Consider the following 17,288-nt stretch of genomic DNA (forward strand, 5'->3'; position numbering starts at 1 on the left):
CAACAATCACAAGGATATGCTGAATCATAAGGAACTTGATGCTCTGAACAAGTACATCAAATATCTCAAAATTGATGATGAACAAGGCAATGAAAGTGGCTGGTATTCTGTGACACCTAAGCAAAGGTCTGATAGGCATGTAAATTCTGAGTTGATTGACGGTTCTGCTAGTGGGATTACTGCAGGTGATCAAGATGGATGGAGTAATATCAGTGGTGATCCTTGGAGCAGTTAGTGTCATAATATATCTTCTGCTTTTTTTGGATTTGATAGATTTTGTAATGAAGGTGTTAATGTTGTATGTCATGTAAAAGGTAGCCCGATGTAAAATGATCACAGGCAAGGCCTATTTTGGAATACAGATGTAATGATGGATATATAGGAATACTAGTAATCTAAAATCTCTTACAGAAGATGGACTATGTATCAGATCATTAACTATCTTAATTGGAAAAAGGCTAAAAAAATTGTATTGCAGTAGCTGTTGGGTCAACAATTGTAGCTTTAAATGCAACAATCATATTCTTTGACTTATAAGATCTTATGTATGAGTTCTAGCCTATTCAATCTTCATATAATACCTGCATTGTTTAGTCTCTGCATTTAGCTAGATAGTGAGAGTCTAGTATTGGAGTTTATTTTTTACCGAGTATTAAATTATTGCATTGTGTTGAAAGATACAAATTTAAAATGTATTCAAACTGAATCTAAAACACCATATAAAAATTCTAAAAATTCTAAATTGTAAATAAATGTTTATAGCAGGTTAATTTTTTATTTTATAGGGAGCTTGCTCCTCTAATTTGATGATAAATTCTACTATACATTTGTTCCATTTTGTGTTGCATTGAAAAGTGCAAATCAAATGCTAACAAGGATTTCTCATTTGCCTTACATTGGAGGGCATGCTAACCGTTGGCCTAGGTGAACTCAAAAAGAACAGAATTTATGTTTACTCAACATGAGTGTGTACCACTATAAAGGTTGTAACTAATTACATAATTAGGATTTTGTTTTTGTTTTTGCTTACTGGGAGCCTCCCCTTTTTATTCAAAGAGTGGTTGTACTACATATCTCTTGCATTCTGTTTCTCACTAAAAAGTATGAATAAAAATGCTAAAAAAGTTAGAATGATGCTTCTGTATGAAACACTTGAAAAATGAACCTAATGAAACATGTAAAACAGATCTTAACACAAGAATTTTTGTGTGGGTGCAACAGACCTTCAGTACAAAAAAAATAAAATGCCCCTACATCATTTATCTAGTGATGTGAATTGATACATACCACATTCTTATTTATTAGTGCCATGATAGCCCTTTAGTTATCTTCATTTTTTATCATTATATAGTGCTAAATAAATGAGTTAATATAGCATATAAATTTCTGTGGTTCTAAAATGAAAGAAAACGCCATTTTAACCCCTAAAGAAGTCACAAACACTCACTGCAACTTTTTGATGCATTCAAATGTTGGTTTTCTTTGCCCCAGTATTACATCAACTTCACTTTGAGCCTTCGCCATTTTGTCAGGATTCTGCACATAACAATTTCAAGCAAATACAAAATTCTAGTAATATTTCATGAGGTCCGTGATTAGCACAGGGCTATGAATAAATTCCATCATCATTTCAATTTCTTGGTCAGAAATCTGTTGAGCAAATGAATCTTAAAGCAAATAAACTTTTCGTAGTAGTTAGATTTCCAAAACAGGAGTCAATGATCAGCATAGGACGATTAATAGATTTCATCATTATTTTAGTTTTTTTATAATAAATCTGTTTAGTGAATGCTTCTTTAGCTAATAAATGTCTCACAGTAGTTAGATTTAAAAAACCAAATCAAACCTGATAATAAAGTCTTTACATACTTGTGCAAGCATAAACACAGCCCATGTAAGCACCGCAGCAGTAGTTTCATGCCCAGCAATTAGCATAGTCATTAAATCATCCCTAAGCTGGAGACCACAAAATAGATTTCAAATACTACAAACTGAATAGTTAAACATGGATTTTAATTAAACCTAAAACGTGAAATTCATAGAAATATACTTTTTTGTTCAATTTTAGACATGAATTTCAACTCAGTTTAGAAGACAACTACTTCTTGGTGAGTGTCCCATGAAATTTTAATTATAAAAAGTAATACTTACCTGTTTATCGTCGACATCTTCTCCCTTCATATCCACAAGAAATCTAAGTAAACTTGTGTCCTACAATGATTTGGGAAATATAAATAAATCAATTAGTCCAATGTAAAATCCAATGTGCTTGGTACAGAAGAACAACTTGTCTCAAAAAATACACATAATGATTCAAGAGTGTACGTAAGACTTCACAAGTGTAAAATTTATAGATCTTTTTGAGAAGAATACAAAAAATAAACACAATATACCTTCACTTGAGAGTAATCCCTCCCTTGAAGAGCCTCAATATCATCCTCCTGCATTTCATAATTGAAATCAGTTCCATCAAATACTATTTCTTTCCAAGGGGATATTCTGGACAATCAAAGGCTAGAGAAAAATATCAGTAATAATCATTGGTTGTTTATCCATGCATATCTATCCCTATTAATTTTTCTCATTCACTGAGGCAACTTTATAACATCTTCCAATAAAGGCAGCTGTCGCATTCATTGTGACAAGCTCGGTAAAATTATGTGTATTTGTAAACACAACAATATTCATATTGCAGAAAGTCAAACACAGTGGTTGGGTTTAATTTTCAAGTCCGAAAACTCTCAAAGATCAATATCATAGTTGGTATACTGCTGCTGTGAGACCTACTTGATTGGTGTGACTGGTGAAGCCCCTTTAAAATTTTACATGAACAAACAGTATTAAGTAACTTTTTAAGAGGAAGTGTTCAAACTGATATTTATCCTTGGTATGGGAGCTTCCTTTCCATTACCTTCTCCATTTACCCAAAGGCACTGACTGTGTAGAATGTTAAGTCCCCTTCCAAGGACTAGCCCGGGAGATAATTTAGCCTATCTTATTCCTATAAACTAAAGTTGACAGAATCATTTAAATTAATTGTTCAATATTATCCAATATAGTGCATTTGGGGTAATGTTAATTAATTTAATGACTTGAGTGGAATACTGAAAGAAAAGTAATGAGACTCGGTCCCGGCCCGGACTCGGCAAGGGTATCTCAACTCGTGACCCGGCTTAGTCTTGCCTGTGACTCGGCAAAGTGACAAAACCCTTGAAATTTAGAGATATTTTAGGATTTAAAGAAATTCTATGCACCCATTATTGAATAAAGCTTAAAGACACAATAACATCATGAAATAGAAGGTAATTTGATCACATACATAACATACATCAATTACATGAGTACAAAGGTAAATTTTAGATGTATTAAGAAAATTTTGAAAACAAAAATTAAAAATCAGCCAAGTCAAATGAGTCAGCCTATTCAGCTAGGTGAGTCAGCTGAGTTAGCCGAATCAGGGTCATGGGTCATTTTGACCCGGCTGAGGTAACTCGACTCGCCGACTCGAACGATGCGCAACGAGTCTCGTTACTCTACTCAAAAGGAAATTAATGAAGTTGCTTTATTATCAGAAAAATGAAATATCTAAAAAGTGTGAGAATTAGTAAAACTTTCTAAAGATTTCCTAGGGTTATTAATAATAAATGTTTTCGGGGCTCATCTGAATAGGCTCAATTATTTTTTCTATATTGAAATTTGTAGAGCTTCTTGAAGAGTTGGAAACCCTAGGACAAAAACCCTAAGGGTGCTAGTTTCGGTAGTCCAAGATTCTTTCCTTGCTGGCTATTAGAGAGATCAAATAGATTTCTCACTAGGAGTTCAACATTTGAAGTTTAAAATTTGTGAAAGCCTTTGTAAAAGACAAATTTCAGTCATTCAGAGACATTCATCTGAGTTTTGTGTGCCATTACTTGTATTCCTATTGCTAGGAAAATTAATAATGTTCCCTGGGTGATCCAATACATGTGGGAAAAATAAATTTGCCACGGTTTGAATCATCACAACTGGTTTGTGGCTTTTGGGAGGCTCCTAGACTGTACGATGGTGGATACCAATGTTGCATGAGCTGATGTAAGGACGCATTGAAATACACTGTCATTAGGATATATTTAACTCTTCCTAGATGACATATCTATTCTATCATAAGGCATGAAGGCCTTCTAAACCATGGCCACCGGTCTTGAAATGAATGGCATGAAGTTTAGTTTCATTTTTGTGAGCAGATGACAGCAGAGTAATTCCTTTGGTGTTTGATGTGACTTCTACATAGCCAATGAAGTTTGTTTAACTGATTTTTGAAGTTAATTTAGAGCACAAGCGAGGCGATTTACAAAAGAGACAAGGTATGGGCCTTAGGAGGTGTTCATGTGAGTGTTGTTCCACTACAACATGCAGAATCAAATACTTAATGTTTCAAGGAGAAACACCGAACACTCAATCCTCTCTTGATATAAGGTCATCTCTCATGCTCAGCTTACAAACTAATATCATGAAATGACCTCAAGGTTCCTTCTTAATTGTGGAATTCACTTAGTTTTATGATGTGATATGTTGGTTATCAGAAAGGGACTTATGTCATTCATCCAATGTATATCAACTCTTGCACTTCTAAAGACTTTGCTTCACAATGTGCAATGAAAATATAGCTTCTGATTTTCCAGATTTTCCACTTCAACTCCAACTTAAACTTATAACTTCTATTTCTACTTGTACTTCTAACTGAATGCAAGGAATCATGGATGACTTGGACTCTACTAGATCTAATCTCACCAATGGCTCCACCCACCTAATGAAAGCTTCTAAGGAACACTTGAATAGTTTTCAAATCAATATCTCCTCTCCAATCCCATAAAATGGATGCTAACTTAGATTAAATATCAATTGAATTTAAGTGAATTCAATCATTGGTTTACCATGCAAGGCACTCTTACCATCAGCAATAGGTTAGTGGCCCTATTTTGTTCGAGTCAAACAGGTAAACATCCACAACTTCCATTCAACTAAACTAATTCAACATGAAAATAAATCTACTCCAAGTGAAATATTGAGGAAACCATGCAACATTGCAAAGCAATAATAAGTAATTCACCATGAAGAACCAACAATGAACTATCCATTACTTGAAAGCATCATAGCAACGATTTGATCAAGTCTCTCCCTTAGCTGTTCTACTCTACTCTAGCTCTCTAATTTTACCTCCTAAACTAATTTCCAAAGCTCATCTCTTACAAATGAGAAGGCCTTGGCCTTTTAGAGTAGCTCCATTACAACGAAGGACCAAGATCAATTCAAGATAAAGTAGCTCATTTCTTACCAATGCATGGGCCAATAAGAAAACTACAATGATTTTCCCAACCAATGAGAAAATAAGACACTTGGCATGTTGCAAATGATTGTGCTTGAAGTTGAAATTTTCTAATTGGAGAAGACAAACAATTGCCACATCATCATCTTTATCTTGTTCTTGGAGTCTCAACTTGTAAAAGGTGTTTACTAAAATTGCAAATATTTCTTGCTCGATTGTCAGTATCTCTCAACATTTTTCTCCATCCTTTGAGATTTCCTCACTTGCATCTTCATGAACCTATGAACTTGATCTTTCTTGATTCTCCTTGAATATGTCTTCATTTAGCTGAATCCTCTATGCTTTCCTGAATTTCCTCTTGATTGCAATTTGAATTTGTGGGTTGATAGTTTGAACATGAATCCTTCCTTCTCACTCGAGTCCTAGGGCTTGAACCATCTTCTTGTAGTATCCACTTGAAGTTTTGAGGCCTTGGTCATCACCTTGCCCTCTAGCTTCTCCTTATAGCATCAATTTTTGTTGGCATGACGATGGAGGGTATGTGCACCAACAACACTTATGATTTTCCAAGATTTTCCAATAATGAATTTCAATTCAGCCCTTCTTGAATTCACCTTGCAAAACAAAGGAGAAAAGCATTAAGCTTTTGAAAAAGAAATCTGAAAATAAATTCATATTAATAATGAACAAAATTCATCCCACTTAGCATTAAAATTCATTTCTCTCAGAACTCCAATTTTCCCAGTCGATTTGTCTTTCATTTCACATGAGGAAAATAAGGCTAAAGGGAAAAAGGGAAATTCCAAGTTGGGAGGATTAATGTGCTGGAAATCCTTTGTGCTAAGGATTTCCACAGGTGAAAATCCTAAACTATAAGGATTTCCACCAAATTCTCTTGGCGCTTCATTTCCTTCCATCCTTGGGCTGCGAAAATAATTCATGGCAGCAGCCTTGGTGATTATAGAGGATAAGAGTTGGCTGGTGGAAATCCTTAGCGCTAAGGATTTCCACCAAATATGGCATAGCCTTCCTTTGTCCTAAAACCTTCCAAACTTCATCATTGTCACTCAATTTCATCCTAACTCAACATCCTCTACCCCTAACACTTGCTTGAAATGCATTTTGGTGCCAAAACAAAAAGGGGGAAATTTTGGCTTGAGAGGATTAATGTGGTGGAAATCCTTAGCGTTAAGGATTTCCACCAAGTATGATTTTCTCAAAATTTACCTTATTTCAACATTCCTTGGTGATTCATTTTTCTGATTTTACTCATTATGTTGCCTTCAAGCCATAAATTGGATTTTGGGTGTCTTAGAGGGTGGTGGAATTTCAGGTTTGGGAGGATTAATGTGGTGGAAATCCTTAACCTTAAGGATTTTCCCCAGTAGTGCTAAGGATTTCCACCAAATTCACTTTTGTCACTCAAACTCTGAAAACTTGCTATTTTGCCCTTATGCCCATTCTTTCACTAATTTTCGGTTTGTTATGCCTTAGTGTGACCTTGCATCTCTTTTGGGTTGATGAGGAGAAAGGGGAAATCCTTAGCGCTAAGGATTTCCACAAGGGGAAATTTTTGGTGCTAAGGATTTCCACCAAATTCACCGCAATAGTTATCCTTAAGAAAAAATATCATTTCCTTCTCTTCATCGTCTAGCATTACATTGATTAGTTTGCCAACATAATAAAAATCTCTCCCAACACTTGCACGTCATTTTATCCAAAGGGGAAATCTTAAGATTTTGGGGAGAAATGGTAGCTGTTGGGAAATCCTTAGCACTAAGGATTTACACCAAACTTGATTTTTCTCACAATCCTTAACCATTTGGACTAAAATTCTATCCCCCACTTGAACTTAGGCTGAGAGAAATACCTTGAAAGGACACTAAAACTCTCACACAAACCCTGAACAAACCTTACTTTCCAGCGAGCCAAAATTGCCTGAACTCACCCTTGGAACTTAAGGATTGAAAATGCTGCCAATTCAAGTCACCCAAGACAACAACTCCCACTTGCTAAAGCAAAAGAGGGGTTCCCCATTTGCAATGGGGCGATGAAGTGAAAACCACACAATAGGAGGAAGCAAGTAAGAATATGTGAGCAGCGGGAAAATGATAAATCCTCTTTTGGCATGGATAGTCACCATGAGCTAAGTCGACTCTAATGTTTTACTGCTGATGTTTACTTCTGTCATACAATTTCTCTGTTTAGCTAATCCTAAGCATTCATGCCTATAAAGATCTATTTTAGAAAGCAATATTAACATTGTTAATACAAGGTAAGATTTTAGATATTTTTAGTCTTGTTATTTATTATCTTCTACTTACACATCTAGTAGATCAATGATTATATTAAGATTACCATAGAAAACATGCAAATCATAATATAACCAAGCAACAACTATACACAAATAAATCGTGAAAACTTAGAAAAATTGGCAACAATTAAATGAGACATTTTATGTAGATCCTTTTAAAGTGGTGAACAAATATAAGATAAGATAAATTTATTAATGTCCAACAAGAGACTATGAGGGTCCATAGGACTGAAAGCATACAAGGACAATTGTCAACAGTACAAGGACAACTACCAGTAGCGGGAGCACCAACCGTTGTCCATAAAAAGAACAAAATAGGAAAGCAAAAGAGCAAAACCAAGAAAACCTAAATACTCCTCACAGGCAAGTAGTCTAGAACCAAAGGGTGCGTTCTAGGACAAGGGAATAACCCAAACTATCTTGAGGAGCTGCAGGATGCAGGGTGGTGTTGCAGCCAAATGTACCCTCTCTGAGGACCCACAAACTTGGTCTAACCCAAAGCATGGTTGAGGAACCGCTTTGTCCCCTTAGTGAGAGACCTCTAAAGGAGGAGGCGGTGGCTTCGGAGAAGCAATACTATGCTCTTGCATGGCCTCCTCTAAAGCCTCAAGAAGTTTCCAACACCTAGAAACTCAATGTCCTTCCTTGCCACAAAAATGGCAAGGATCACCTGTAAACTTCTTAATCAATGGTAGTTGAATCTGCAAAGTGTGGTAACAGAGTTGCAAAGCCTCTTGGAGATAAAGGGAAAGACATCATTGATCCATGTTTCTAAAGAAAGAAGAAAGAGATTTGCACTCTCTAAATAAGAAGTGAAACCTCCCTCTAATCTCATAGAAGATGGGGTAACAAAAAATAAAATGTGTCTCTGACTCCGTCTCCCCAGGTAGACAAAGGCAGAAGATCCTATCTTCTATCGATTTGGTGGTCACTATGAATACAAAACAAATGAGAACCCACTCTGAACGAGTCCAAAGAGATGCAAAGGGCATGAATCCAATAGCGAGTGAGGTACAAAGGGCACACAATACTCCTAAATATCCATGTAGTGCTCGACATAGAAAGCTATCCTCGGACGTAGCCCACCCAGAGGATTACTCCAAGTCGTGATAATATACTGCCTATATATATCAGTCCTGACATGCTCATTCAACTCTTTCTGAAAGGAGGAGGTGAGTAGGGGCATCAAGAGAGAACTGAAAGGGGGGGAAGACAATCAATCGCAATCCCAACAGAATGGAGAAGGGTTGAGGCCTGAGTGAACCAACATCAAGCTCTACCAGTCGGATCAAACCTTGCGACTATCTCTAAAGAGCAATAAGTCAAGAACGAGCATTTGTGTTGACCCTCATAAGAATCTAAAAAGCCCCAAAGCCTATGAAAAAACCGAACCAAATCAAAGATGGTCCCAAGTTTGAAAGGATGAGCATCGAACTTAGCAAAGATGATACTGTGAGTGGATCGATGGCATCTGATACCGCATCGAAGGAGAAGGAATTGTAACTACCCAATGGAAGCCCAAACTGATTCTCTCTAGAAGAGGGGTCCCCACACAATGGATCCGTAAAGGACCGTCAATCTAATCAAAGATTCCAAAAGGGACATCTTGGTCGTGGTATCCTAGAAGTGGTGTCTAAAGCAATGTCACTTGAGCACAGCCAGAGAACCTAGCCCCTTATTCACATGGGGCTTCATAGCAAGTCTCAAGCTGAAGCAGGGTTTGTAGAACTTAACCCCCAAGTAAGTATAGGAGGGAATAATCTCAACCTCCTTGCCATGAAAGTAGAAGTGGAGATGAGAGGTCTTCAAGCAATTGAAGGTCATCACCCAAGTCTTGCACAAGTTCACAACTAACTGATGTGAAAGACAAAAAGAAGCCAACCCATCAAGCAGTTGTTAGAGCCCCTCGAAAGAAGCCAAAAGAACCACATCATCAACAAAGAGCAAAATGGAGATCAAAACTAGGTGTAAGTAGGCAATTGTCACCAGGAAGCAAGAAGTCATGAAGTAAGGTCTTGAGCTCATCAATGTAAATACCAAAGAGAGTAGGGGAGAGAGGGAAGCCCTATTTCAGCCCGATGGTGCTTTGATTATAGTCTAGTTAGCCCTGAGGAATCTTGAACTTGCTTGGAACCCTCTCATATAATCTCATGATAGTTGTCAGGATAGTCTCTGAAATCCCAAAATTCCTACGCCTTTGGAAGAGGGTCGTTCGAGGAGCAAAGTCAAAGGCCTTGTGCAAGTCTACAAAGCAGCAATAGACTTTTGCTCAATAGTGTCGAGCCTCCTCAAAAATGGCGTGCAAAGCCAGCATATGGTCCATTGTCTAAAAATCAACCTACCCCCTAGCTTGATAGTGCCTGCGATCAAGCTCTTTGGATAAGATGGTGTTCAACACTGTGGCATAAAGTTTGGCAAAAGTATGTCAAACCATGATGGTCTTGTAGTTGTCGGATCTAAGACTGACCCAATCTTATGGATCAAATAGATAATGTGTAGTGACCAAAAGTCGGGAAAACCAATATAGACCACTCTGTTGAAGACTACTGAGAGAGAGGAACCCAAGACCAAAATACCAAGCTTGAAGAGCTCAGCTTGGAACCCTTTTTCTTCTGCAACCCTGCTATTGTTCATGTATCTAAATGCCTCACTGATGTTGGAGGAAGAGGTGGCAACAAGGCGGGGGAGTGAGAAGGAGAGGGGGCTGACCGAGAATCGCATAGAGAGTGGAGGTGTGAGTTGCAAGGGAGTTGTGATCTAGGGTAGAGGGCAGACAATGGTGGCGAGGGAATATAGTGCGTCAAACTTCGGGGATTGTAAAAGAGAGATACAAAGCGATCTACGCTACATCAAGAACAACCACTTCTTGTGACGAAGAAAGCGGCGTTACTCAAACCTCAACTAGACGAACAAGGGGCAAAGGCTAGAGTAGGCATAGCAAACCGAGTGGTAGAAGGATTTGCAATCCTCGTCAAACCACTGGTTCATGGGGCAAGTGCTCCTACACGAGGGGCTACAAGAGAGGAACAAGTGTAGTGGGGTATGGAAAGCAGGGTAGACTTCCACAACAGGATTGCAAGCGAATCAAACATGGAGGAAGCATTCCCTAAATCAATGAAGGAATCCTGGGGAGGAGTCATCTGAGGTGGCAGAGGAAGAGATCACGATCACTCTCAGGAAAGAAAAAAGTGGTGCAAGTGGAGGGCGTAGCGCTAAGAGGGGGTTACGGGATAGAGGAGCGAGGGGTGGGGGGGAACATTGATGGTAAGGCTAAAGAGGTTTTGGTCAGCCAGGGGAAGGTACATGAGAGGGGATAGTTCACAACACTCACACCACTGCAATAAGCCGAATAGGTGAAAAAGCCAAACCCAAGAAGGTAGGGAAACTTGTTCAAGATCACAAAGTCAAAAGACTCGCATAACTCTAGTAGATGGTGGTCGTATCTAGAAGGCCCCCGACTATCCTCTAAGAAACATTGTAGACCCATGGTGCCCGGATCCAACTCATCCAAGGAAACAAAATCGGACCCATGATTTTGGAGGGTCTTAAAGTCTTTAGTTTGTGCATTAAAGCCTCCTAAAATAATGATCTCATCGATGGCAAAGAATCTGGTAATGCACTCATGCAAGTCCGCAAAAGGGTCACCATTCTCTGCACAATGTATTGCATAGTATAAAGAAGTTGGTGGAAAGTAACACACTGCAATGTAGATGACATTATCATATGACGTCGTTTGGCTAATGTGGATGCACCTAAATCTAGCAGAACTGTCGAAATGGACCACAGAAGTCGTGTTGAAGAGGCAGTCTTTGATCAAACCGGCAACACCACTAGACCCCCTCACCCCACTATAACACCTAACCACATCTTTGAGTGTTGATAACCACTGATCGAAAATCCCAAGAAGAGGGCAAATAGGGCTCTCATTAGTCTCTATAACAAGGAGAATGTCAGTTGAACCAAGGGTGTCCTGAAAAAGACTTGACAAGGACCATACAAAGTCATTGTCATTCTAGCAATTGACATGCAGAAAAAAACTAAGAGGCTCTGCCATGTCAAACTGCTACAAAGAGCATCTTTTGGCCCTGGCGGCCTGCCTCAGTTCCAACCTAGGAGAGGGAGAGTCCTGAATAACAGCTATGAGGTTCCTAATAATGCCCCACTTCTCATTGCGTCTAGCCTCTACCATGAGTCCCTTGGAATGTCTCAACTTAGTCATCTGGGATCTAGTGAGATCCTCATCAAGGTAAATCATAGCGAGAAGAAAAAAAGCTTTCTACTCACCCTAAGAACCTGCAAGTTGCAAGTGGTCAGCAAGTGTGATTAATCTAAGGAAAAGAGCATTGTCCTGGCCCACACAAGCCCTATCAAGAGTAATATTTATAATGCCTAGATGGTCATTAAGAAAGGACTAGCCTGCAAGGAAAGGGTTAGTGGAGGAGGGAGGAAGGCCCCAAACTCACAAATTGAGTTCCTGGACCCACCTAATGCTCTCGTCAGCCAGCTTGGCTTGGACGAGATCCTCGACCCCAAAGAGTGGAACAGAGATGAAGTTGTTGCAAATAGAGGCCCAAGACTTAAATTGTTGTTCAATCTCAAAAGTTAGGGAGGACTACTTGCATTTTCATTTTCCAGCTTAGCCATGCGGTCCACAAGTCATTGATAAGTAATATGAAGGAGATCAGTGGCAGAAAACCACGCAAACCACTCAGAGTAACCAAGGTACAAGAGGGAGCAAAATAGAAAGAAAGCTCAATGAGGGAGTTGAAGAGCTACAATAGACGTTAAGGATTAGGTTGTCAAGTCCACAACTACATTGTAGCAAACAAAGAAGAAGACCAAGGAATGTTAGCAAAGGACAATGAACACACCACAACCCCAATCTGGAAAGTGATGACAGTCGCTCATTGAGCCAATGCAGCAATCTATTTGAAATGTAAACAGGTACCCTCTTCAATCAAACAAACTATCTACACAAGGACATGTTTGGATGATAATATATGTCAAAATTTTGGTTTGCACCTCCCGATGTGATACAAAACTAAAATATCCTAGAGCATACAAAACCAAAGATAGACAAAGATAAAAACTAATAGGCAAACAATTTACAATTTCAATAAATGTTCATACAAATCAGTTTGCGATTACAATGATGACAAAATCTCAAGAAATCTTGTTCCTTAGCCTTCTAACGATAATTTCCAAGTTAGAAGTTCCAAAATGTGATGAAATCAAGAATTATGTCTATTCAAATGTGACCGCCACGTTCCAATGTGTATTTTTGATCTCATGTTACTGCTATCACTGCCACAAAATATATATCACTATGATATAATTTGCAATATCCTACAACAAGATTGCCACATATGCAATGGGCATGCCGATGTTATAATTGTTGCCATTGTTGTGAATAGAAGAGATCATCAGTAGAGGAGTATGTTCACAACTACCACAAATTTATTGTTTTGATTATTACCGATGGCATCAATGTTTGACCACAAATGTATGAAGGCTTCACAAGCTCAAAGCATGCCCAAACAATATGGAAAGATATTGCAGGTGTATAATCCTTGTTCCCCCACCGCAAGGAATGATGTGATCACTGCCAACTCTAATCACAATCTCTAATAGCAATGATATACTGATAGATTATGCAAGTCTACCAATCCAATCTGATCTCTAACAACATCTAATATCCCCGTTATTAAATAAAAACAAAATAATAACTTATATTTGAGGTCCCAATTATGTATATCTCGGAGCCATTCTTAATTTTCCGTAGGTGTAGGTGTTTTTCATATCATGTGTCAACATGTTTCTCCCTCCGGAGTTTTTCTCCTACGAGGTATATATGTCCGTTGGGTTAATTGTTGTAGGTATGTGACTTGGTTTACTTATTGTATCTGTAATTCCGTGGAATTCTACCATTGTTCACCATTTTGGAAGTGAAAGACCTTCCCTACTTGGCTATCATGGTTTCGATGGTATTTAACCCTCACCCTATCCCTTTCTCTATATTACTTTGCTAGGCTCTAGCAGGTTTGAATACCATCATTCTTTGCAACTATAATTTCAATTACGGCAACAATTTTCCTATCTTCTCTGTGTATGCTTGCAACTGTGTCTGAGTGTAGTACAACATTTGATTTTTAACTAGTACAATTACTTGTTTTGAGGAATTTTACTAAAGCATACACCTACCAAACACCTTCCGGCATTGAGCTATACATTCGGCATTCGCTACCTAACACACATCGGTCTCTGGTCAAATACCTTGTGCATGGCACTCTCTCCAACTCCGAGCTGCTCTGTTAATTTTACTTCGGTTTTCAAAGACAATGAGCCCGATGGCTACAAGTATGTTTAATTAAAACTTTGAAAGTGTCCAAATGGTTGATAAACTCATAGATTAAATTTTAGATTTACATGTGGATTTGATTGAAGGCTTTTATTTGTGAATGAAAACATATTTACTTCTATTTCAGATCTGTGTGTTTGAAGTTTGAAGGGTGAATGTCTAGTGGGATTTAATTTTCAGTGTAGATTCTATTGGCTTCTTGATAATTTGATCGTGTATATGAATGAATTAAGTTGGTGTGTGAGTTTATTTTGCTGAAGTATTTAAAACCAAAGCAAAGTTTGTGCACTTTGTTTATTTAAATGATATTTCAACTACATTCGTGTCATCTTTATGAGTGGATGTTGAACATCTTTCTTACTTTGTGGTAAAGTATCATCGCAATTTTTTTACCATCACAATTTTTTTTCTATTCGATGAATTCCTTGAACATCTTATAGTAAGTTGTACCTTTAATGCAGAGGGTTAACGATGAGTAGTTCACCCAACTATTGGTTAAATTTAATCGTTGTTAAGGGGCTAATATAGTCATTCATTTATAGAAATTCATCAAGGACAAATCTACTAACCAACAATATGCAAAAGAATTACTCTACAAATTAGAAGGAAAGCTTCCTATAAAAGAAAAACTAAACTACTATGAATAATATGTGCTCACTATTTACAATTTTTACAATGGTTTCTTGAGGTAGTTCATGCTCATACTGAATAAAATTAAAAAGTGTCTTTTTGAATTCACCTAGGACAAAAGACTAACATGCTCTTCAACTCTAGGTAAAATATTTTTATGTTTTTGGAGTGAAAAAACCCTACATATACGCATTTGCATTAATTTAACTAAATTAAGATCACAAAGAACACAAGTGCATATAAAGATAGGACAAACTTATGTAGAAAGAAACAAAAGCTTCAGTAAGATTGGAAAACCGTTGTCCTCAATTTTGACATTACAAAAATTGAGGTCAAAATTGAGGCGACCCTACAAAATTTTCTAATGGATTTGTAGGCGCGTCCTCTTTGTTTCAACGCATTGATGAGGCATCATGAAAAAAATTCATTATCTCTTAATTGTTCTTTGTGTAGGCTTGTCTATGTGTTCTTTTGAAGGTTTTCTGTCGAGATTATCCCCGATTGTTTTTTGGTAAGTGTTTTTCTTCTCACACTGCAAACACTCAATTTTTGGTAAACTTTCACATTTTTTTTTTGTTTTTCTATGTTGCAAATAATTTTTGCTTTTGTTTTTTTCCTTAGGTGAATAGCCTTTGGAATTTTGCTCGATTCGAGCTAACTTAGGTCCAAATCGGAGTTGTCTAGCTCAAGTTATAAGGAAAAAAGTGGAGTTTTTCAGGTCAACTGCATATTTTTATTTAAGATCTCATACAAGTGGGCTTTTTATTGGTGATTGCACAATATTAAGTTATATTTAATATAAAAGTGGATTTTGTGGTCAATTTTAAAATTACAACTCATTGTGAGTTGATTTGACCATAGTATTTTATGTTCTATGAAAATAGCCTATTTCAAGACTATTTTTCATATTACTTTATCAAAAACTATAGTTAGATATTAAGTATAAATACACGAGACAACTTAAGTGCAGAAAAGTGGGATTTTAATTACATATTACATACATCCACATGCAAAATACTTCATGAAAATCCATACCCAGTAAATTATATGTCCCAGCATTAAATTAAATGAACTTTTTATTTGCAATAACATGTTTTAATGTGTTAAGTGGGTTTTTATATGTATTTGCATATTTTAAGCTTATTCAATTAATGTAAGTGAGAAAATCTAACTCATTTACTTATGTTGTTGCATGTATAAGTTTATTTTAGATTATATTAATGCATTTAAACGAGGTTTTTCTAACTCATTACATATACGTCTTTTAAAATTGCTACTTAACGGGCTTTTTAAGTTAAAATAACTTGTAAATGCACTAGGTGGCAATTTTGAACCCAATTGCATGTGTATGTAATATTTAAAAACTCATTTCACTTAGCATAAGCCAAAGTCGCATTTTTTGGCCCAACTGCATGCATTTTAAAATGTGTTTTCATGTAAGGCAAAGTGGCAATTTTTTGCCCATTTGCATGTCTTTCAAATACATGTAATTGGTCATCAAAAGTGTGTTTAAGTGACTTTTAAAGCCATATAAGGGAAAGTGGTGATTTTTGAGCACATTGCATGCATTACAATATATGCATTAGCACAAGAAAATCTCATTTTTAACTTGCAGCCTGCATTTGGAGGGTTTTTGGGCACTTTTTCCATGCAAACATTCCAAAAAAGGGCGTTTAAGCATTGATAGCATATTGGCAAGTGTTATCCTTCAGAAAAGTCACGTTTTTCACCAAAAAAGAAGTTATTTTTGGGCATTTTTGAAGAGTGGCGAAACGTTCTTTAACACATGCATTTGATAAAAAACAGTTCATCTAGGGCACGTTTCTAAACCAAAAACACTACATTTCTTCATGGTTCTTGGCTTCCAATCACTCCAAGAAGGATTCTAGGGTATTGTTGATGCGAGTTTTGTGTCACTACATAACATATTAGTAATTGGATGCTTGATACAGAATATCAAATACACAATTCCTCTCTTGAAAAGTTATCTCTCATGGGACATGAGTATAACTCGAATGTTCCTTACACCGTTGGATACTCGCTCAGTTTTATCAATGTGATTTGCTGGTAATCACGTAGGCGGCCTTACGTTTTCTTGTTTGAGAAAAATTTGGATCTTGGTGAGAAAATGGAGATGGTGGTTCGGTGTGAATGCTAGATGATGTTGATGGCGCGATGATGGCAATGTAGGGTGAATGGCGATGGAAGGTGAGAATGCCGATGTTTTGGTTTACTTCTCTAACTAACCTCTTCTAAGCATGAAATTTGGCTACTCAACTACTCCTACTCCTAAGAATGGAAGGTTAGCAGATGGACGGGGATCGAATCTAATGAAGGCTAACCAGCGGCCCTAACTCCATAGATGCAACGCTTCAAAGGAAAGTAAACTAGATCACCACACAAAGCCTCCCAATCAGCCGCTAGGATGCTAGTGGCCTAGTGTTGACCCCTATCAAACATCTACCAAAGCTACCATGCAACTATCCATTTTATTTTACTCTTACTCTAACAACTTGAAATGAAATTGCTTCAACTTGAAAAGAAAATTTAACTATGTGGAAGTAGAAAACATGCAATAACACCCAATGTTCTTAGTCAACATGCAATGAAAAAGAGAGCATTTTGGTATTATTTTCGCAACAATTTCTCCAACCCCCTCCCTTTACAAATGAGAGCCAATG

General features: G+C 37.3%; 1 protein-coding gene across 2 annotated transcripts in view; it reads right to left on the reverse strand.

Moving 5' to 3' along the window:
* Nucleotides 1-17,288, reverse strand: part of CYP97B3 (cytochrome P450, family 97, subfamily B, polypeptide 3) — a 233,581-nt gene that overhangs the window by 79,671 nt on the left and 136,622 nt on the right. For both annotated transcript variants that reach the window (XR_016355364.1, XM_089796842.1), the window contains exons 7-10: nucleotides 2,394-2,441; nucleotides 2,152-2,211; nucleotides 1,870-1,956; nucleotides 1,448-1,536 (exon numbers count right to left, since the gene is read on the reverse strand). Coding sequence is in view for 1 of the 2 variants with exons in the window: in XM_089796842.1 (XP_089652968.1) it covers nucleotides 1,448-1,536; nucleotides 1,870-1,956; nucleotides 2,152-2,211; nucleotides 2,394-2,441 (284 nt within the window). In the remaining variant the exon portion in view is untranslated. The remainder of the gene's footprint in view (nucleotides 1-1,447; nucleotides 1,537-1,869; nucleotides 1,957-2,151; nucleotides 2,212-2,393; nucleotides 2,442-17,288) is intronic.

The sequence above is a fragment of the Cupressus sempervirens genome, chromosome 8, assembly GCF_028749045.1.
Source record: "Cupressus sempervirens isolate cs-2001-9-10 chromosome 8, ASM2874904v1, whole genome shotgun sequence".
NCBI classification, from domain to species: Eukaryota; Viridiplantae; Streptophyta; class Pinopsida; order Cupressales; family Cupressaceae; genus Cupressus; species Cupressus sempervirens.